General features: G+C 43.8%; 2 protein-coding genes across 5 annotated transcripts in view; one reads left to right on the forward strand and one right to left on the reverse strand.

The window, feature by feature from the left end:
- Positions 1 to 869: 869 nt before the first annotated feature.
- On the forward strand, positions 870 to 15,393 carry LOC110537520 (proline-rich protein 7). Its single transcript, XM_021623624.2, has 3 exons — positions 870 to 1,224; positions 6,240 to 7,370; positions 14,069 to 15,393. The coding sequence occupies exons 2-3, from the start codon at positions 7,058 to 7,060 to the stop codon at positions 14,527 to 14,529; spliced, it is 774 nt and encodes a 257-aa protein (XP_021479299.1). The 5' UTR covers positions 870 to 1,224; positions 6,240 to 7,057; the 3' UTR covers positions 14,530 to 15,393.
- A 4,554-nt stretch (positions 15,394 to 19,947) lies between these two features.
- LOC110537521 (drebrin) overlaps positions 19,948 to 22,761 on the reverse strand; it is a 107,423-nt gene continuing 104,609 nt past the window's right edge. For all 4 annotated transcript variants that reach the window (XM_036937477.1, XM_036937479.1, XM_036937478.1 and 1 more), the window contains 2 exons: positions 22,628 to 22,718; positions 19,948 to 22,385 (listed from right to left, as the gene is read on the reverse strand). In XM_036937477.1, the coding sequence (XP_036793372.1) occupies positions 22,333 to 22,385; positions 22,628 to 22,718 (144 nt within the window). In that variant the 3' untranslated portion in view covers positions 19,948 to 22,332. The remainder of the gene's footprint in view (positions 22,386 to 22,627; positions 22,719 to 22,761) is intronic.

Here is a 22,761-nt window from a genome sequence, read left to right on the forward strand (position 1 = left end):
ATTAGGAGATCAAATGTTGCAGTGCCAAGAGTGGAGTCGGCTAAAGAAAGGAGGCCACAGAGGTTGGTTTCTGACAGGACCACAGAAAAAGACTGCTCTCAGAGAGAGCCATCTACAGCAAAATGTCAAAACACTATTGACAAAGAATTATAATTGAATGATAATTCAATGCATTGTTCTGGGGGCATTGAGGCTGTATTGTGTGGCGTACCTCTCAATTTAAATCGGCACGTGTCCCAAAAGACACCAAGTGTTAAGCAATGATCAATGAACACACAATGGCTGTATTGTTAGAGTGGAAATGGTGAGTAATGTAATGGGCTGGCTCTCTCAGTCATTGAAGAATAGTGGGATTCTCCAATGGCGTGTTTCAATGCAATGTATTGCAGATGAGCAGAATCAAATTTTATGATTGGGCTCACAACTTTATCTTTAAACTCCCTAAAGTATGCAATCCTAAAACAAAGCCACTAGACAAAACACATGGTCAAACGCACACAAAGGTTATTCAACCAGTTTTTGGCCAGTGGGGATGACTCATGTTATGTGAAATATGGATACAAAATGTGCCATTTGCAGGTCTGGATAATGGGGTAGCATATTTATACAATAACACGCCAAATATTATTCAAGAAAATGTGAGAAAGCAAAAAAAGTTAGATAATCATACCCTGCTATATCAAAGATGAAACATTTTCAATATAGCCTACTTGTGGCTTTAGCCTCAGCCACAATGCAACAACAATTACGCACTTGTGTTCTGCGTCCTTGGAAAACCCCTATCCGCATTGATTGTGTGGGTCACGACGATTACGATGGAGGGAAATGAGAAGAGATTGACTGACTATACGACAAATAGATAGGAAGGGAGGAGCCAGGTTGCCAAGGTGAATGTAGACTACTGTCTACTCTACGGTATAATCCAAACCTCATTACTAAACACGACACCGCACTCATGATTGCCGCACATCGTTCATTAAAGGCGATACCAAGAAACCAGAGGAAATTAGCGTGAAACGGACGAGTAGCATCACTCACTTAAATTGCGGTCAAGGCAACATAAAATATTTTATGAAATCTGTATTTACTTTATTGTTAAATACACCCGAAACACCTTGGTTTACCTATTTCCTTGCTGTCATAAACTGTGCGCTCAGCTGACATTTCAATGGAACGGAGCGAGTCGTGTTTCTGATCCATCAGGAAGACGTCCTGGCAACAAAGGTAAACAACGAATTGTATTTGCATTTTTTATGGTCAGATTTTATGGAAATGGCGCGCTGTCTCCCTACCTGACATTCATCAGGTGCGCATGCGAAAGAAGACAATTAGGTTTTTATATCACAAGTGTTGCATATCTGTTGCATCATTTTAATTGTCCATCTCGTATGCGTTTTGGTGAAGCTTGGCACTGGCATTATCATTCCAAGATAGATTATACAAAACATTTAAAGTGTGAGTGTTGATTCAGTTTACCAACATTTGTTATCAAGCTGCTCTAACATTTAATGTCAAATCCAATCCGGATTACTTGTGGAGTTATTTAATCAAATTAGACACATTTGGATTGAAAATTTGTTGAGTGAACAACAATGTGCTTCAACTGATATTTGTATTAGGTGTGCTAATAAAGCTACACACGTGGTTTTGACAATTTCCTAAGAGAGGACAAGTATTTGCTAGTCAGAATTTTTTCGAGTTACTAAAGTTTGTAACCAAGCTGCCTTACAAGTTTAAATTGTGTCAACTTCCTATACAGTAGAAACAACTGATTTGAAAATTATACATTTCAGAAATGACTAAATCTTTGAAATTATATAATATAGATTTCAGTAGGGAACATTATGCTTCAATCTGTCTCTTACACGTGTGAGCTTTTTTTGACAGTTTCAAAGCTGGCACTGCACTCAGTAATGTTCAATTCTGTGTTTCCCCAGATACAATGCTATACTCTAACGTTTATAGGGAAGGACATTCAACAAGCATGGCACTTAGCCAATCATCAGTTATTTGTGTGAGAGAAATTGATTATAAAAAGATTGTGGGAGATGTTTTGTTAGACTTCAGCACGGCTTTTGACATTGTCATTCATAGTCTGCTGATGGAAAAACATATGTGGTATGGCTTTACACACCCTGCTATATTGTGGATAAAGAGTTACCTGTCTAACACAACACAGAGGTGTTTTTTAATGGGAGCCTCTCCAGCATAATCCCGGTAGAATCAGGAATTCCCAACGGCAGCTGTCTAGGCCCCTTACTTTTTAAAATGTTTACCAATAACATGCCACTGGCCTTGAGTAAAGCCAGTGTGTCTATGTATACGGATGACTCAAATCAAATCATATGTCTCACATGCGCCGAATTCAACCTTACAGTGAAATACTTACAAGCCCTAGCCAACAATGTAGTTTAAGAAAAAAAAAATATGAATAAGAAATAAAAGTAACAAATTAACAAAGAGATGCAGTAAAATAACAAAAGTGAGGCTATATACAGTGGGTACCGTTACAGAGTCAATGTGTAGGAGCACCGGTTAGTCGAGGTAATATGTACATGTAGGTAGAGTTATTAAAGTGACTATCCATAGATAATAACAGAGAGTAGCAGCAGTGTAAGAGGTGGGGTGGGGATTTGATTAGATGTTTGATTAGATGCAAAGCGTCAATACAGGACTAAGATCGAATCATACTACACTGGCTCCGATGCTCATCGGATGTAGCAGGGCTTGCAAACTACTACAGACTACAAAGGGAAGCACAGCCGAGAGCTGCCCAGTGACACAAGCCTACCAGATGAGCTAAATTACTTCTATGCTCGCTTTGAGGCAAGTAACACAAACGTGCATGAGCGCATCAGCTGTTCCGGAAGACTGTGTGATCACCCTTTCCGCTTCCAATGTGAGTAAGACCTTTAAACAGGTCAACATTAACAAGCCAGCAGAGCCAGACAGATTACTAGGACGTGTATTCCAAGCATGCGCTGACCAACTGGCACTGACATTTTCAACCTCTCCCTGTCGGAGTCTGTAATACCAACATGTTTCAAGCAGACCACCATAGTCCCTGTGCCCAAGAACACTAAGGTAACTTGCCTAAATGTCTACTGACCTGTAGCACTCACGTCTGTAGCAATGAAGTGCTTTGAAAGGCTGGTCATAGCGCACATCAACACTATTATCCCAGAAACTCTAGATCCACTTTAATTTGCATACCGCCCCAACAGATCCACAGATGATGCATTCTCTATTGCACTCCACACTGCCCTTTCCCACCTGGACAAAAAGAACACCTACGTGAGAATGCTATTCATTGACTACAGCTCAGCGTTCAACACCATAGTGCCCTCAAATCTCATCACTAAGTTAGTGATGGGACTAAACACCTCCCTCTGCAACTGGATCCTGGACTTCCTGATGGGCCGCCCCCAGGTGGTAAGGGTAGGTAACAACGCTGATCCTCAACACAAGGGCCCCTCAGGGGTGCGTGCTCAGTCCTCTCCTGTACTCCCTGTTCACTCATGACTGCACGGCCAGGCACGACTCCAACACCATCATTACATTTGTCATACAGTCTTGTCCCATCGCTGCAACTCCCGTACTGACTCGGGAGAGGTAAAGGTTGAGAGGCGTGCGTCCTCCGAAACACGACCCCACCAAGCCGCACTGTGTCTTGACACAATGCTCGCTTAACCCGGAAGCCAGTCGCACCAATGTGTCAGAGGAAACACTATACACCTGGCTACCGTGTCAAACCCTCCCCTAACCCGGACGACGCTGGGCTAATTGTGCGCCGCCTCATGGGTCTCCCGGTCAAGGGCCAGCTGTGACACAGCCTGGAATCGAACCAGGATCTGTAGTGACACAGATAGCACTGCGATGCAGTGCCTTAGACTGCTCCGCCACTCGGGAGGCCCTACGTTGTAGTTATCTTAACTTGACATTTTTCAACAACTGCGTAGGGGTTAAGGGCGTTAGGCATTGTGTAACTTTCCATTAAGGTATCTATACTTTTACTCAAGTATGACAATTGGGTACTTTTTCTACCACTGGTTGAAAGCAAATCAACGTGACATTTTTTGTCAACTCAACAAATTATGGGTGCACCTGGCAAGACCCAGATGCAGATGGTTAGAGTCAAAGATGTTTATTAACAATCCAAAAGGGGTAGGCAAGAGAATAGTCATGGACAGGCAAAAGGTCAAAACCAGTTCAGAGGTACAGAATGGCAGGCAGGCTCGAGGTCAGGGCAGGCAGAATGGTCAGGCAGGCGGGAATGGAGTCCATAAAACAGGCAAAGGTCAAAACCAGGAGGACTAGTAGAAAAGAATAGAAAAGCAGGAGCACGGGAACAAAAACACACTGGTTGACTTGAACATACAAGATGAACTGGCACAGAGAGACAGGAAACACAGGGATAAATACACTGGTACAGAGAGACAGGAAACACAGGGATAAATACACTGGTACAGAGAGACAGGAAACACAGGGATAAATACACTGGTACAGAGAGACAGGAAACACAGGGATAAATACACTGGTACAGAGAGACAGGAAACACAGGGATAAATACACTGGTACAGAGAGACAGGAAACACAGGGATAAATACACCAGAAAAAATAGGCGACACCTGCAGGGGTGGAGACAATCACAAGGACAGGTGAAACAGATCAGGGTGTGACGCAATTTTAGTTGACTTGGCTAATTAAACAAGTCATTTTGACTGAATTTCAAAATATATATATTTTTTTACAGTGTAAGTATCAGTCAATAGGAAAGCTGTTTATGTTGGCATCAGGTGCATGCAGGGTGGTTTCTCCAAGCATGGACATCTGCATATTATTACCTCTCCAAATTAATTAACCTCTAAATATTTACCTTCTTTTGTAGGATGTGCGATATTGAATATAATGCTTTTGCATGAACTATCTTGTGTACTGTATATCAAGATGTAATAGGTATCAAGATATAACAATATTAGGCTACTACAGTGTAATAATCAGAATAGTCTAACCAACAAATGGCAGAATCGTAATAGGGGTTTCAGTGAACAGCTGTGTTGGGTTATTACATGAGAATAGGTGTCGATGCTTTACAGTGCATGACTCAAATGGGTAATATAGGAGTCTATCAGCCATTAGCGCTTGTGTAGATTGCACCGGGGCAGGGCACACACACTGAGATTGGACTAGTCATGCTGTATATTAAGTGAAATGTGATGACAGCTTGTGTCACAGTCACCCTCCAATAAACTACCTGAGGAGAAGGAGGTAAGAGGAGAGATTAAGGAGAGGAATCTAGGAAGCTTGGGGTAGAGTGGTGTAACCTTACCAAACCACAGCCCTATCCATGATCATGATGAGTCACAGTCAGGAGGTGTGCCAGGCAGTAACATCAGAGGAAGGGACAACAAGACACTTCCATTGGTTCCATAGGTTTGGAAATGTTATGAGGGAATCACTCTTTCCTTTCTCCTTCCTAACCACCACTCTATAAATCATCCATTATGCCACCTCTGGGTGTTAAAGTATGATAATCATCAGAGATATACAAGATAAAAGAGCAAGGCCAATGACCTGTAAAGGAAGGAATTTATCCACCTCTATGAAAGTCACGACAATAAGAGTCTAGCGTTATTATTTTGTGGGTGTATGGAGGCCAAGGCCAGATTACAAATGTTCTAATGTGATGTGATAGCGAGGAGAGTGGCACGACTAGAACATTTACTAGAGGTATCAACAATTCTGTCTATAAGATTCAGTATATGTGGCCTGGAGTTTTTCCTGACCATGTAACCCGACCAGTTAGAACTCTGGGCCCTAGTTAGGAGCTACTAAGATCCAGAGTATTTCCATATTTTTTCCTGGTTGGGAAAAAATGTCATGGCCTAGTTATAACTATGATTTCTGGTCAGGTCCAGTGATTCCATTGAGTACTGTCCCAGCTAGTGCACCCTGAGTGTGGGTGTGGCATGTGGGGACAGAGAATGACCTGCTATGTTGAGGTCAGCATTATTGGGGCCCACACAAAGGGCCCTGTTTTCCCCATGAGATCCATGTAGGGTTCTGCTCCTTCCTCTCTGATGTGTGAAACTGATACTCACCCCCTGAGGTCACCATCATTATGATGCTTGAACATTTGAGATCACTTACCAGACAGGCCCATTTTTGGGGCGTATTTCATAATTGATAATGATTGTCCCCTCTGCCCTCTCTCCTCCCTCTCTCCCTTTGTTGAGCAGCGTGACGTTGAGAGTCCTCTGGAGTTCTGAGGTGCCAGAACCCATCAGAACCCATAGTCTGGGGATCAGGGTGCCAGAGGGGGGACGCGGAACCAAGTGGAACCGCTCAGAACTCCGCAGGAGTGTACGGAACCCCTGGCCCTGTGTCCTGGAGGAGGCAGCTGAGGGACGGACCGGGGGCGTCACGTGGCACTGCTCTGCCTGACTCCCACCCAGACCACACTCCTCAGAGGGCCCTCTCAGGCTGCCTGCTGGGGAGAAGAGCAGGCCTTCAATCTCAGTGGGAAGGAGGAGCAGTGCTCTGTGTTTATTTGTGCTTTCATTCAACTGTGTTTTTTCAGGATACCTGGACAGTGGATGTGATTTAGACAAGGAGTTTTGCAGTGAGACTGCAGGGAGAATGTAGATGACCTTGTTTTACCTGTAAAGAACCATAGGACATCTGATCTGCAGTGACCAGCAGGCTGGAAAACAACTGATCACACCTGGCCTTTGGACTACAGAAGCGCCTCTGAGACAGTACTGTTGGTGTGGGTGTTGTTGTGTGGGTATGAAGACACTGGACAGCCGGTCATTTTAACAGGGATCATGTACACTGTCATCAGGGCTGATCTGAGACATCAGCTGTCACACTGATATAAGATGACTAAAAATCAACAGAAGACTACACATTCAACCAAACTCCTCTGGAGACTGGAGCCCTGTTTTCCCGTCTCCTCAGTGACAGTCAGTGCTATTTGATTTAACGTATCTCCAGTCCAGTTGGCTCCTCATTTAACGCACCTCGGTAGTGCCAAGTCAACTAGTTTCTCATCACCATGGTGATGTCCCAGGGCACATACACCTTCCTGGCCTGCTTTGCTGGGTTCTGGCTGGTGTGGGCTCTCATCGTCATACTGTGCTGCTTCTGCAGCTTCATCCAGCGCCGTCTGAAGAAGAGGAGGGAGGAGAGGCTGAGGGAGCAGTGTCTGAGGGCCTTGGAGATGGAGCCATTGGAGTGCCTGGGCCCAGAGGGGTTAGGAAGGGAACCCCCCACCAGAGAGCCCCTTCATTTCTGCCCCCCACTGACCCTCTCCCCTCCGCTGCACATTCTTCACTCCCTCCCACAGGGCAGCTGGGCCTCCCCTCAAGGTAATGTACTGATACAGTACTTTTCTTTACGGCTTTGAATATTCCACCACACAGATCCACGCACACACAAACACTACGACTAATTAAGATTAGACTGCAGTACTTTGAATCAAACACACTTCAACCAAGCTAAATTACTTCTATGCTCGCTTCGAGGCAAGCAACACTGAAACATGCATGAGAGCATCAGCTGTTCCAGGCGACTGTTTGATCACACTCTCCGTAGCCGATGTGAGTAAGACCTTTTATCAGGTCAGCATTCACAAGGCCACGGGGTCAGACGGATTGCCAGGACTTGCACTCCGAGCATGCACTGACCAACTGGCAAGTGTCTTCACTGAACATTTTCAACCTGTCCCAGACTGTCTGTAATACCAACATGTTTCAAGCAGACCACCATAGTCCCTGTGCCCAAGAACACTAAGGTAACTTGCCTAAATTACTACCGACCCGTAGCACTCACATCTGTAGCAATGAAGTGCTCTGAAAGGCTGATCATAGCTCACATCAACACCATTATCCCAGAAACCTAGACCCACTCCACCACTTCATTTGCATACCACCCCAACAGATCCACAGATGATGCAATCTCTATTTCACTCCACACTGCCCTTTCCCACCTGGACAAAAATAACACCTACGTGAGAATGCTATTCATTGACTACAGCTCAGCGTTCAACACCATAGTACCCTGAAAGCTCATCACTAAGCTAAGGACTCTGGGACTAAACACTTCCCTCTGCAACTGGATCCTGGACTTCCTGACGGGCCACGCCCAGGTGGTAAGGGTAGGTAAAAACACATCTGCCACGCTGATCCTCAACATGGAGTCCCCTCATGGGTGTGTGCTCAGTCCCCTCCTGTACTCCCTGTTCACCCATGACTGCATGGCCAGGCAGGACTCCAACACCATCATTTAGTTTGCCGATGGCACAACAACGGAAGGCCTGATCACCGACAATGACAAGACAGCCTCTAGGGAGGAGGTCAGAGACCTGGCCATGTGGTGCCAGGATAACAACCTCTCCCTCAACGTGGTCAAGACAAAGGAGATGATTGTGGACTACAGGAAAAGGAGGACCGAGCACGCAACCCATTCTCATCGACGGGGCTGTAGTGTGGCAGGTTGAGAGCTTCAAGTTCCTTGGTGTCCACATCACCAAAACTAGAATGGTCCAAACACACCAGGACAGTGGTGAAGAGGGCACAACAAAGCCTATTCCCCCCCAGGAGACTGAAAAGATTTGGCATGGGTCCTCAGATCCTCAAAGTTCTACAGCTGCACCATTGAGGGCATCCTGACTGGTTGTATCACTGCCTGGTATGGCAACTGCTCGGCCTCCGACCGCAACGCATATACTGAGGGTAGTGCGTCTGGCACATCACTGGGGCCTGGGGCCAAGCTTCCTGCCACCTAGGACCTCTATACTAGGTAGTGTCAGAGGAAGGCCCTAAAAATGGTCTAGCCACCCTAGTCATAGACATATCTCTAATACCGCACGGCAAGCGGCACCAGAGTGCCAAGTCTAGGTCCAAGAGGCTTCTTAACAGCTTCTACCCCCAAGCCATAAGACTCCTGAACAGCTAATCAAATGGCTACCCAGACTATTTACATTGTCCCCCCCCACGCCCTCTTTTACGCTGCTGCTACTACTCTCTGGTTATTATCTATGCATAGTCACTTTAACTCTACCTACATGTACATATTACCTCAATTACTTCGACTAATCTGTGCCCCCGCACATCGAGTCTGTTCCGGTACCCAGTGTATTTAGCCTCGCTACTCTTATTTAACTGCAACTCTATTTGTTGTTTTTGTTTTACCACACACTTATTTTTCTTAAAACTGCATTGTTGGTTAGTAAGTAAGTAAGCATTTCACTATAAGGTCTACTACACCTGTTGTATTTGGCACATGTGACAAATACAACAAAAACAAGTTTGTTTTAGCTCTGACGTTTACCATGCAACCTCCTTTTCCAGTTCAATATGAGAGCAATATAAACACACAAAGAGCATAACCTAGGAGACACCTGCAGTTTTCTGTACATTACATGTTACAGGCATGACAGCAGTGACTATGAAGGTTTGCTGTAGGCTCTTGTTGTATCTGTAGCTGTGTTCCTTCATGGATGACATGGTGACAGTTAGCACTGTAGCGTAGGCGGTGTGTAGGCAGAGCAGTGGCAGATTTGGCAGCACAGCAGCCAGCGCAATGACAGAGACTGCAAGCAGCTCGACACTTAGTAGGCGCTAACGGCGTGACAGTCAGTCAGTGGCGTGAAAGGTAGGCTAGCAGCAGCCATTGAAATAGACAGAGAGGGCTAGCAAGCACAACAGCCAGACAGAGGAACTCAGTACCAAGGCGGCTAGGACAGGCTGGTTAAGGGGTGCACCTCAGAGTGGTAGAAAAATGGGGATACCCTCCCCTAAATGTCATTATAGCTCCAGGACATAAAATGTAAATTTTTTATTGCCGTTTCCTCATGCTGAGATCCATAGGCCTCCAGCATTGGAGAGGACTTTTTCCAATAATATCTTCCTCCATGTAGCTGCTGTTGTGCCTGCGTCATAGGGGCTGTCCTTGGCGGCAGATGTGGGCCCCGGAGCCCCAGGATCACGGAGGCTGAGATTAGCAATCCTGCCCCCGGTGAAGGTGGCTCCCCTCTGGATAGTCCCTGAGCCTCGTCCCCCCCGCCTGCCATTCCACCATCCTCTATACTCCTCCACGGCCCTGCCAGCCCTCTGCACCCGTGGCCCTCTCTAGGTTTGGAGGCATTGCTGACACTGGAAACAAACACCCGCCTGACGCAACACATGAAATACTCCTTTAATCTCCCAGTGTTCTGGGCCTCCATTGTTACTGTATGGAAGTCATTTTTATTCATACATATAGCAGCTGGGGCTAATATTAGAGACCAAAGCAGGGCATTATAAATGTGTGGTGGAAAACGAGATCATAAAAACTATAGTGTAATTCGTTGTGAATATGTGGACACATACAGGGCATGTACAGTCGTGGCCAAAATGTTTGAGAATGACACAAATATACATTTCCACAAAGTTTGCTGCCTCAGTGTCTTTAGATATTTTTGTCAGGTGTTACTATGGAATAGTGAAGTCTAATTACAAGCATTTCATATGTGTCAAGGGCTTTTATTGACAATTACACGAAGTTGATGCAAAGAGTCAATATTTGCAGTGTTGACCCTTCTTTTTCAAGACCCAAAATATCGATGTTTTGTTCCTCGAGCCACTTAGTTATCACTTTTGCCTTATGGCAATGTGTTCCATCATGCTGGAAAAGGCATTGTTCGTCACCAAACTGTTTCTGGATGGTTGGGAGAAGTTGCTCTCAGAGGATGTGTTGGTACCATTCTTTATTCATGGCTGTGTTGTTAAGCAAAATTGTGAGTGAGCCCACACCCTTGGCTGAGAAGCAACCTCACACATGAATGGTCTCAGGATGCTTTACTGTTGGCATGACACAGGACTGATGGTAGCGCTCACCTTGTCTTCTCCAGACAAGCTTTTTTCCGGATGCCACAAACAATCGGGAAGGGGATTCATCAGAGAAAATGACTTGTCCTCAGCAGTCCAATCCCTGTACCTTTTGCAGAATATCAGTCTGTCCCTGATGTTTTTCCTGGAGGAAGTGGCTTCTTTGCTGCCCTTCTTGACACCAGGCCATCCTCCAAAGGTCTTCGCCTCACTGTGCAGATGCACTCACACCTGCCTGCTGCCATTCCTGAGCAAGCTCTGTACTGATGGTGCTCCGATCCGGCAGCTGAATCTTTCTTGGGCGCCCTGAAGCCTTCTTCACAACAACCGCTCTCCTTTAAGTTCTTGATGATCCGATAAATGGTTGATTTAGGTGCAATCTTACTGGCAGCAATATCCTTGCCTGTGAATACCTTTTTGTGCAAAGCAATGATGACGGCACGTGTTTCCTTGCAGGTAACCATGATTGACAGAGGAAGAACAATGATTCCAAGCACCACCCTCCTTTTGAAGCTTCCAGTCTGTAATTCGAACTCAATAAGCATGACAGAGTGATCTCCAGCCTTGTTCTCATCAACACTCACACCTGTGTTTACGAGAGAATCACTGACATGTCAGCTGGTCCTTTTGTGGCAGGGCTGAAATGCAGTGGAAATGTTTTTTGGGATTCAGTTCATTTGCATGGCAAAGAGGGACTTTTCAATTCATTGCAATTCATCAGATCACTCTTCATAACATTCTGGAGTATGTGCAAATTAACATCAAACAAACTGAGGCAGCAGACTGAAAATTAATATTTGTGTCATTCTCAAAACTTTTGGCCACGACTGTACACTTAATTAGTATTTGGTAGCATTGCCTTTAAATTATTTATCTTGGGACAAACGTTTCAGGTAGCCTTACAAAAGCTTCCCACAATAAGTTGGGTGAATTTTGGCCTATTCCTCCTGACAGAGCTGATGTAACTGAGTCAGGTTTGTAGGCCTCCTTGCTCACAGACGCTTTTTCAGTTCTGCCCACAAATGTTCAATTGGATTGAGGTCAGGGCTTTGTGATGGCCACTCGAATACCTTCACTTTGTTGTCCTTAAGCCATTTTGCCACAACTTTGGAAGTATGCTTGGGGTCATTGTCCATTTGGAAGATGCATTTGCGACCAAGCTTTAACATCCTGACTGATGTCTTGAGATGTTGCTTCAATAAATCCACATAATTTCCCTCCCTCATGATGCCATCCATTTTGTGAAGTGCACCAATCCCTCCTGCAGCGAACCACAACATGCTGCTGCCACCCCCGTGCTTCACGGTTGGGATGGTATTCTTCAGCTTGCAAGCATCCCCCTTTTTCCTCCAAACCTAACGATGGTCATTATGGCCAAACAGTTCTATTTTTGTTTCATCAGACAAGAGAACATTTCTCCATAAAGTACAACCTTTTTCCCCATGTGCAGTTGCAAACCGTAGTCTGGCTTTCTCCAATGAGTTTTGAGGAGGCGGCGAGGAGAGCGAATGAGTTGAGTAGGCAATTGAGGTTTTCCCATTATATAGTATAGAAAGGCTGTGGGTAGTCTTTGAAAGAGATGCGGCCTGTAAAATGGGAGTTTATGATTAGTAGTACCTCTCCCTTTATCAGCCTGGGTTTCCACACTGGAGGAAGTAGCACTGTCAAAGCACTGCAAATAAAGTACTCCAGAGGTGTGGTCAGAGGGTGTGTCATTGTTATTAGCCCAGCTAGCTACATTTTACAACCCTCCGGATTCATCACCGAGTAGTCAGAGTCCAAGGAGATATTACTTCACCAGTTTGCTCCACATCCTTATCTCTGACTTGTATTCTGTTGTTCAAACCACAAGTATATTAGAGTTTCCAGGCGTGAATGACCTATGACGTCTCAACTGTACTAACCTCACATGACATCATTCGAAAGGAAGTCGTCCCTATATGGTAAACCCTGGGGGCGTGAACACTTCATACAGCTGAATGTACTTTACCGCCCACTAATTACTTTACAGACTTCATGTTATTGCCTCGTGCTACCGGTTTGTCACATCAAAGCATGCTTACTATGTTTTATGTATCAATTGCAGTTATACCTGTTTTCAAAGACAGAAAAAGCAGAGTTAAAATAAATGTTCTACATTCTTTCATTACAATCAACATGACGAGCACAAGGCTCTATCTATAAAAATAAAGTTCTGAACCCTTATCGTTTGAATGGTGTCAGCAATTTTTATCTTGTATTCTTTTGAACTTAATTAAAAACATGAATTGGGGTATTTAGAAAACTATATGGGTAGAGAACATTGAACAGAACAATAACTCCATTTGGACAAAAAAATTCAGATAGAACCTTATAGTCCCAAGCTAACAATGATTTGTTTCACCTGAAAAGAAATGCACAGTGCTTTCAGAATGAATTGTCTAATTCACACTGAACACTAGTACAGGCTTGCCTCGGTTCGGCCCTACAGTGTGAATCAGACACAAGTCTATCTAACCGCTCGCCTCTACTCTCATTCCATATTTTACAGGTCCCTCTCTCTGTGTCACACCTGTCCTGTTCCTGTGGGTTTTCTCTTTGTGAGCTTTGAAGGGAGTGAATCCAGATGATTGTGCTGAAAACATCAGTAAATTAGCCTCCGACTTGTGGCTTGAATTTTTCTGTCAGAACAAATATCTCACTAAGCTCTCTGTACACTGTGTGTGTGTGTGTGTGTGCGCACGTGTGTGAAGCCATTCAGTATTTCAAAATGTCCGAATTGAGTCAAAGAAGCCTTTATTGTAGGCTACTGTACTCAATGGAATTATCACCGCTCAACCTGTGTTCCACATGATTCACAGTTTAAAGGCAGAGCTGTCAGTGTAGGAGTTGGACTTGGCAGTGGTATCAGTTACTTCAGATGTATAGTCAGCCATCTGAGATGACTGAGGCATCAGTGAAGCTCCATTAACATTATGTAATAGCCAGCAGGAGTCAGCTTAGCAATAATAATCACCCACACAACCCTTTCCACAGGATCCCTACCTTTTAGACCTAAACACTGACAATCCAATGGCCTAATATGACTGTGTCCATGGTAAAGTAGCATTTGATAATAATGATGGATTTGGTTTATATTAAGCTTTTCCAATGCTTACAGCACTTTACATTGTTAAGGGGAAACTAACATACTGTACGTTTGTCTGTTTCCTCCCCAGAGACGGACGTGTTTGGAAAGCCCCCCTGCTATGAGGAGGCTGTTCTGATGGAGGACCCCCCTCCTCCCTACTGTGAGGTGCTGGCTGACAGCCGGGGGGGCACCAACACCAAGCCCTCCTCCCGGACCTCCAGGCTGGAGCAGCAGGAGACTGAGACCTCCAAGACTCCTCCGGTCACAGTGTTCTCAGAGAGGGGCTACTCCTCCCTGATCCGCCTGCCCACTGCCCGACGCTGGGACTCCCTGGGGCACCTGCTGTCTACCATGGACCTCAACCACAACACCCTCCCCATGGAGCCCCTCTCCCTGCAGGCCCAGGCCACCACTACCATGCCCCGCGAGGGCCGGACTCACACACAGCCAGAGCTGGGGCTGAGAAGTATCCAGGGGCTCAGGCGGCTAGAGCAGAGCTGTGGCCTGCCCACGTCCTTCCCTCTGCTGGGTCGCAGCACGGCCGTGTAAGCCTGAATAATCCTCCTGGAGGTGGGGGTGAGGCTGAAGCTAAGGACGCTGGGTTGAGGTGGAGCGGCGTTGGGTTGGGTTTGAGGAGGGGCGTCTGGTTTGTAGAGTTGGACTGATGGAGGGGGTAGGAGGAAAAACACCTTTTAGACTCCCAGCAGCCAGAGGTGTTGTTCTCTGCTTTCTTCTGTGCAGTGAGATGAGGACAACTTTTCTAAAGATGACATATCTGCCTTCCTCTCATCATCCCTATTTTATCTTGCTTTGTCTCCCTCCATATCTGTCTCGCTCTATTCTCTCTCTCTCTGGCTGTGTTGATCTCTCTATTCTCCATGGCGTCGCAGCCTGATGCAGAGCAGCTATTACACCGAGGGTACAAAACATTTGGAACATCTTCCTAATATTGAGTTGCAACCCTTTTTGCCCTCATAACATCCTCAATTCGTCGGGGCATTGACTCTACAAGGTATCGAAAGCATCCACTGGGATGCTGGCCCATGTTGACTCCAATGCTTCCCACCATTGTGTCAAGTTGGCTGGATGTCCTTTGGGTGGTGGATCATTCTTGATACACACGGGAAACTGTTGAGCGTAAAAAAATCTAGCAGTGTTGCAGTTCTTGACATACTTAAACCCATGCGCCTGGTACTTACTGTACAACCGTACCCCGTTCAAAGTCACTTAAAACTCTTGTCTTGCCCATTCACCCTCTGAATGGCACATACACAATCCATGTCTCAATGCATAAAAATCCCAGTGGTGGAAAAAGTACTCAAATGTTATACTTGAGTAAAGGTAAAGATACTTTAATAGAAAATGACTCAAGTAAAAGTGAAAGTCACCCAGTAAAATACTACTTGAGTAAAAGTCTAAAAGTATTTGGTTTTAAATATACTTAAGTATCAAACATTTACTTAAGTATCAAAAGTAAAAGTATAAATAGTTTAAAATGTCCAGACTGCATCATTTTCTTGTTTTTTTAATTTACAGATAGCTAGGGGCATGCTCCAACACTCAGACATTACATTACAAACAAAGCATGTGTTTAGTGAATCCGCAGTAGGGATGACAGTGGCAGTAGGGATGACCAGGGATGTTCTCTTGATAAGTGTGTGAATTGGACAATTTTCCTGTCCTTCTGAGCATTCAAAATGTAACAAGTACTTTTGGGTGTCAGGGAAAATGTATGGAGTAAAAAGTACATTATTTTCTTTAGTAAAAGTTGTCAAAAATATAAATAGTAAAGTACAGATACCCCAAAAAACAACTTAAGTAAAAATACTTGAAAGTACTACTCAAGTACTTTACACCACTGAAAAATCATTCCTCCCCTTTATCTACACAGATTGAAGTGGATTTAATAAGTGACATCAATAAGTGATCATAGCTTTCACCTAGATTCATCTGGTCAGGTGTTCATAATGTTTTGTGCACTCAGTATATGAGTCTGCTGTTGCCATGGCTCCCTGGAACGTCTGTTGCCCATGATGCCTTGGCCCCCTAGCGACTCCAGGTAAAAAGACCTCTAGTTGCTCCTGTTGTATAACATTAACAGTGAAGGACCAAGAGATTTGCTGAATTCAGTAGCTATCGCCCTGCTCTGAGAATTGCGATGTGCAATGGAAACATTGTTTTGAATTGAAAAAGCTCTTCTCCATCATATCTTCAAGATGTTCTGGGACTATGTGGTCTATGAATATCAATTTAATAAACCACAGCTGGGGATTGTTGCTCCTCGGTGTACGGATGACTGTGTGTATGTATGTATGTGTGTGTGTGTGTGTGTGTGTGTGTATGGTCTAGCTCCTAAATCATTAGTCCAATCAAGTACAAAGGGAGACAGCAGCATTTTTCCAGCAGGAATAAGTTCCCTCTATCCGAAGAATTGAAACCCTTGTATAAATAATTCATAACGCTAATCATAAGATTTCCTTTCGCTCCCTCTCTGGGTTGTAAATTACTTCCTAATGGTTGCAATCTGTCCATCAGTGAAGCGTTTCATCGAGATTGTAAATGCATTTCTCTCTTTCTCTCCCTCTCCATCTCAAGCTACTCATCAGGCTAGATGTGACTGTGAAACACTCCTTCACATTGCCATGCGGGTGCTACAGTACATACAGCAGACACCATTACAGAAAATGTAAACAGTCATGGTAGCAAGGCAAACCCATCACCATGCAGCAATTACAAACACAGGATTTTCTTTCCTTATTTCCTCAAATGATTTAGCTATTCATGGCTTTCTCTCTCTCGCTCTTTCATAATATCTGACCCCTTCTCTCAGCACCACTGGTGTTTTCAATGGCATTCAGACAGCTCCTCTTCGTTGGGCTTTGGAAAACACTTTAGACAAGAGACGCTTTAAACAAGTGCTTTCCCTTGTCACTCACAACCAATTATATCTTGGGAATATTTTTTTCTGTTTTCAAACATTTTTTCACAGCTAGTGTGATTAAGAGCTGAATTCAATCCGTGGAGCTGATGATCAGCGTTACAGCATGATTACATTTAAAGACAATGTTCCCCATCAGCGGAGACTGCATTCACAGTAAACCCTGCATATGTCGGCTCAATCTGAAATGACCTTCATATTTTGATCACGCAGTCGTGCCCCAGATGCTTTTGCAGGGGAAAAATCTGAACAAATCTGGGGAAATTAGTGAGATATGAACAACAGTGCCAAAGTATTTCCTTCTTCTGAATCCATCCAATACAGACCCCTTTTACTACCCTTCTCAGCCTATGAGGAACCATGTTAGGTCCACCTCTTTGTTATTAGCTGTTATGTAACCCAATTCAATCACATTATGTAACCACTGAAATGAATGCATTATTTGATGGGCTTACCTGGCAGTACCCTTGAGATACTTGGACAAATTAGGAAGCCTGTCAGCTTGGTTCGGTCCTCAAGGACGCTCGAGTTAGGGAATTGGATTGGAGGTCTTCAATCCAACGAACACCACCATTACAGTATGGGGCACAGCAGGTTATACAAATGTGCAGGTAGGAAACATACAGTACCCAACAGAAGGAGAGAGATGGAGAGACCGGAGGGGGAGAGAGAGAAAAAGGGGTGAGAGGAGAAAGAGCACGAGAGAAAGCTACTTGAGGTCATTCCTGTAAATAGAGAATGTTATTACTGAGAGGTAAAAAAAAAGTATTGCAGTTTGAAGTGAGGGGCAATAGAGGAATGTCAAATAGCACTTATTTATATATTAAGGTAGTTGTGGTTATCTTGAAACCTAAAATTTAGGCAGTCTTAAGTTTATTCCAGATGCTGGTTTTTGTGGGTTTTTTTTTTTTTACAGAATACATTTAGACAATCATTTTGAGAGCTTAGGAGTGTTCCTTTTTTGGAACAACCAATTTGATTATCATGGCCCCTGAATGTACAGATTCATGATATAAGTGTAACTGAAAATGAACACAATTTAATTTGAGGTGTTTCTATCCATGCTTGAATGTAGAAGTAAATGTTAAATATTATTTTGCCAAATGTTTTGTCTGTTTAAATCACACATATACAGTCTTCTTGATTGATTGACAATTGCTTCTGAGCTGTCATGCCTGGATTCCAGTCGCTTATTTAATTGTACAACTGTTATTTTGTTTATGCAGTTTATTTTCTTTTTCCCCTCCTCCTCCACAGAAGGAAAAGACAGAGGTGTAAAACTGTCATCCTTCCTCTGTTGGCCTACGTGTTGCTTGGCAACCACCAGGCCAGAGTGCTAGCTCAGAGTTTGTTTACATAGAGTGAATGGGAATGTCAGCTGTGTGGCCAGTGCTGAAGATAGTCAGAGCACAATGGATATGGGCCACTGGGCAAGGTTACATGGCTTCTAGCTACTAGTGTGGGACTGGGACTGTCAGTAGTGTCAGACAGAGTTTCCCATCTCCTAACCCAGGGGTCACTCAACACAGTTGGAACTGGACCCATATCATAGAGAATGAGAGGCCTCTAGTGGCCAATAGGTATTAGCATTTGCAGCGCCATTGAGGGCTTCCACCACTTTAATATAAACAACTGGGTGGGACTTCCAACTTCCTTGGCTGGTCCATTCTAGTGACCCTGTTGGAGTCGTGTCCAACTGGGTTATGAGGAGGGATCAGTCAATTGTGAAGAAGAAAATGGACTACTTCAAAATGGAGATTTCTTTAATAGGGTTGCCTATGCCGTCACAGACGCTTTAACGGTACAAAGATGAGTCCTCTACCTCTGTGCCCGGGTACATCAACTGTCTAGCTGGCAATGTGGCAGCCATTTTGAGGAGCTCAATAAAATGCCCTGATAGAGGAACGGTCCATTCTAACATTGGGTTGGCATCACTGTGGTATATCCATCATATGAGGAATTCAAACAGACATTTATTTACCATCCAAGGAAGCATATTATTCCAGACAGGCTACAGATTGATATGGCTTATAGCAGAACGTGGCCCTGCCATAGTATGGACTCTCTGACACCTCCTCACAAATACATACCTGTTCCGCTGTGACTGTCTGTACAGCATGTAGCATGCAAAGTGTTCTGTATACATCTGACTGCAGGAGCTGTTCTATGTTAGTTCTCTCCTACATCTGCTGCTACTACTGTATTGTATGGAATGCATTGCAAAAATGTCCCCCTACTACCTATATAGTACTTTTGACTAGGGCCCATAGGAACTATATAGGGAATAGGGTGCCATTTGGGACACATCCTATGTGGTCTATGTATTCTATGTATACCTGTGAGAAAGGGGCTTCATAGTCCAGTTATGGTTCTAAGTCAATGGTACCAACATCTCTTTGATAAAATGCAGTTGAATAAAAATATAGATTAAAAACAAACATGACAAGTGGCTTTGACAGATTTGGGTTTCAATGTTGCTGGATGTTTTGTGTTTATGATCATACCTGCTTTGAAGAGATTATTTGATTGCTAGATCATTTAAATGTTAAAAAAAAAAACGGAACTTCCAACAATATATGCTATAAGATTCCCTGACCAAGATGGATGTCACGTTGCAGGGATGCCAATGTTCATTCTAATGTTCTATTTAAATCTATGATGCTAGCATTTCCCTTTGCACTTCCTCCTTAAGTCATGATAATATTTCAGTGCTCAAGTGCATTGGATTTTTGGATATATATATATATATATATATATATAAATAAACATTGTATTCTTAACTAGACAAGTCAGTTAAGAACAAATTCTTATTTACAATAATGGCCTACCGGGGAACACTGGGTTAACTGCCTTGTTCAGGTGCAGAACGACAGATTTTTACCATGTCAGCTAAGGGATTCGGTCCAGCAACCTTTTGGTTACTGTCCCAATGCTCTAACCACTAGGCTACCTGCTGCCCCAGTTGTACAACTGGATTGGGGAGAAGTGGGCAAAAAGAAAAAAGTCAAATCAAAACTCTGAAGTCATCGTTTGGAGGTTTTTAAGTCTTTTATTAACATACATCAGCACCTAGCATGTCACAAAAGATCTTGCGCTTATTTAAAAAAAAGTGTGTGAGAAGCGGACGCAAAAGAGGGAAGAGAATCTTTTTATTTCTATCTTTTAAATAAAAAGATCAGTAAAGCCAAGGAACAGCTAAGCCTTGCTTTGGGGGCGAGTATTAGGGGTAGTAGTAGAGTAGTAGTCTCCTAGTAGTGCAATAGGGAGAGAATAATAATCACTAACCAGGAGGTTATCAGAGTGAAGAAGTATACATTGAAATTAGGTGGAAACGGTGTCAGTTACTGCTAAAGATGCAGGTTGGTCGGCTCTTACCAAGCATTAGGTGATTCTCATATACAGAAAAGGCTGCGAGGGATATGGAATCCCACCACGACTCAAATCTCTCTTCAAAGAAACTTCATGTAAAAATCTCACTCAATCCCACAACAAGCCTCAATTCAAAGTGTCATAAGGGCCACAATGACCAAAAAAACAAGTGTTAGTCGATCATTAGTTGTATATTACTAAATATCAAACATTATTTACAAGACAAAAAAACAACATTGTTCTTTTTTTCTTTCTTATTGCTTGCTGGTTCCCACTCAGAACTCTGTGGTAAGAACAGAGAGATATAACAATATAGAACTGTTCTATCTCTATGAATAAGAATGACAGGATTTATTTAGAATCAGATCAGAGGTGTGGAATCTCAGAAATGAAACTACCCTTGAACAGTAACAATAATAAACAACCTCTAGATCATATGAAGGAAGACTGAGACAGACAGTCTACAAGCCGTGTGTGTGTGGGGGGAGGGGGGGGGGGGTCAATAATCATCTGTTCTAAACATTGGAACATTAATAAAGGGGATAATGAGTCTTGATGATCAAAATCATTTCTAAGGCCTACGTGCAAAGCTAGTCTACTGTACTGTTTCTCATTTAGACTGTAGGGGTGAAATCAGAACTGAGATGACTGGGTGAAAGTCAAGCAGGGAATGAGACCTGTGCGAAAACAACATAGTCCCAATGGTAGAATTACAATAGTGCCTCTGAGGCCATCAAGGGGGCGTGCATGTGAACTACATCATTTTATAAGAAGGACGAGGGAAATTTAAACAGATGGAATGCAAAAAATTGTGAATTTGTGTCTACTGAAAAGGAGGGTATCATGTCATACAGCAGAGACTAGTGTGGCAGCTCTCCAACAACCTTAGCACAAGACACACTGTTCCGTTCATAGTGCCACAACGTGTGACGAATGTCCTCGTTCCCATCTGAGTACTCTAGATATAGTTATTGCCTAGTTTTCACTGGAGACGAAACAAAACGAGACTACAGCTATGGCCATGATTCAAAGATCCTGAATATTAATTTCTAGTACACTTTTAATAGGTAGTAAAAAATATACACATTTTCCTCTAGTCTGATTTTATGCTGGGATAGCACTAATACCTTCCCAGCAGAAAAACAGACTAGGGGAAAATGTGTATATGCCAACAATAAACAATAAGAAACTACGATAGATATTCCTTTTCAAAGTGACTTGCACATATATATATATTTTAGGGTTTTACTATGATATAGTACAGTAGCACTGCTATCCCAGCCTGTACTATGATGTCCGCCATGCCTTTGTCTGGTTCCCCGCTCCTCCTCTATCTGTCTACAGTGGATTACGAGTAAGGTCCCATGGCCAAACTGACACATTGAAAAATTCAGGATTACACTTGGCACCATTCCCTCTCTGATCCCCCTCGCCCTTCCCCCAGGCACCGTGCCCACTTTTATCCCCAACCAGCTACCCAGAATGGGGGGGGGGGGGGTGTGTGTGTGTGTGTGAGGTTAGGTCCCCTAGGCCTCAGGGGAGAGGGCCAGAGCAGGGGAACTCTTGGCACTAGGGAGGGTGGAAGGTGGGGCCCAGGGTTGGGGGAGAGAGGAGGAGGGGGCTGTGGTAGGAATAATTGTGATTGGTCACAAAAGGGTTTGCTTTAACTTTTAATAGGCTACCTGTCTGGTACAGGGGTCATATCTGCTGTAGAAGACACAGACATGAGCTACTGAGCTGTGTATATAAGTACGCAAGAAAGTAGTTATCACTCTCTGCTATTTACTCTACATAGCAAATAAGGAGAAATATAAGAAATACATTTTAAAAAACAAGAGCTCATCATCAACCAATTAGCATCTCTAACAATAACTCGACAACCTTTTCGGTGGCTAACATTTTTTTGTTTTATTCTAGAACATTATACAGATTTTTTTTTTTAAATGCAAGACTTGTAATTATTACTTTAAAAAAAAAAACAGTTCCGTCATTGATGATGCGTTGTTTCTACTTCCCTCCACCGGACTGTTCTCCTCCGCCATCGTCTAGTCGCTGTCCTCCATTACAGGGTCCGTGTCCCAGCACGTGATGTCAATCTCTGTACACACACAGTGCATAGATAAACATCCACAAATCCACTGGGTCAATCTTTGCACACACACACACACACACACGTTTTAGTATTTTCATCAAGGGTGTCTTGCAATATGTCAAAGAAGGAGGCAGAATCAACCACATACCATCATCATCACACATCAGACTGTCTCAAAAATAAGTGTGACAGCAGTTCTTAAAAAAATGTGTTTCTGACTTCGCCAAACATGAAGCTCTCTCACTCACCTGGTGGCTTGTTATAAAACACTGGCGTCGGGTTCGTTTTAGCAGAGCAGTCCTCCTCCTCCTGCGATTGGCTGAAGTAACCCTCGCTCGCCTGCACAGGCAGACAGATTAGTTAATAACAGTATCGTCTCAGC

Source organism: Oncorhynchus mykiss, chromosome 12 (assembly GCF_013265735.2).
Source record: "Oncorhynchus mykiss isolate Arlee chromosome 12, USDA_OmykA_1.1, whole genome shotgun sequence".
Lineage (NCBI taxonomy): Eukaryota > Metazoa > Chordata > Actinopteri > Salmoniformes > Salmonidae > Oncorhynchus > Oncorhynchus mykiss.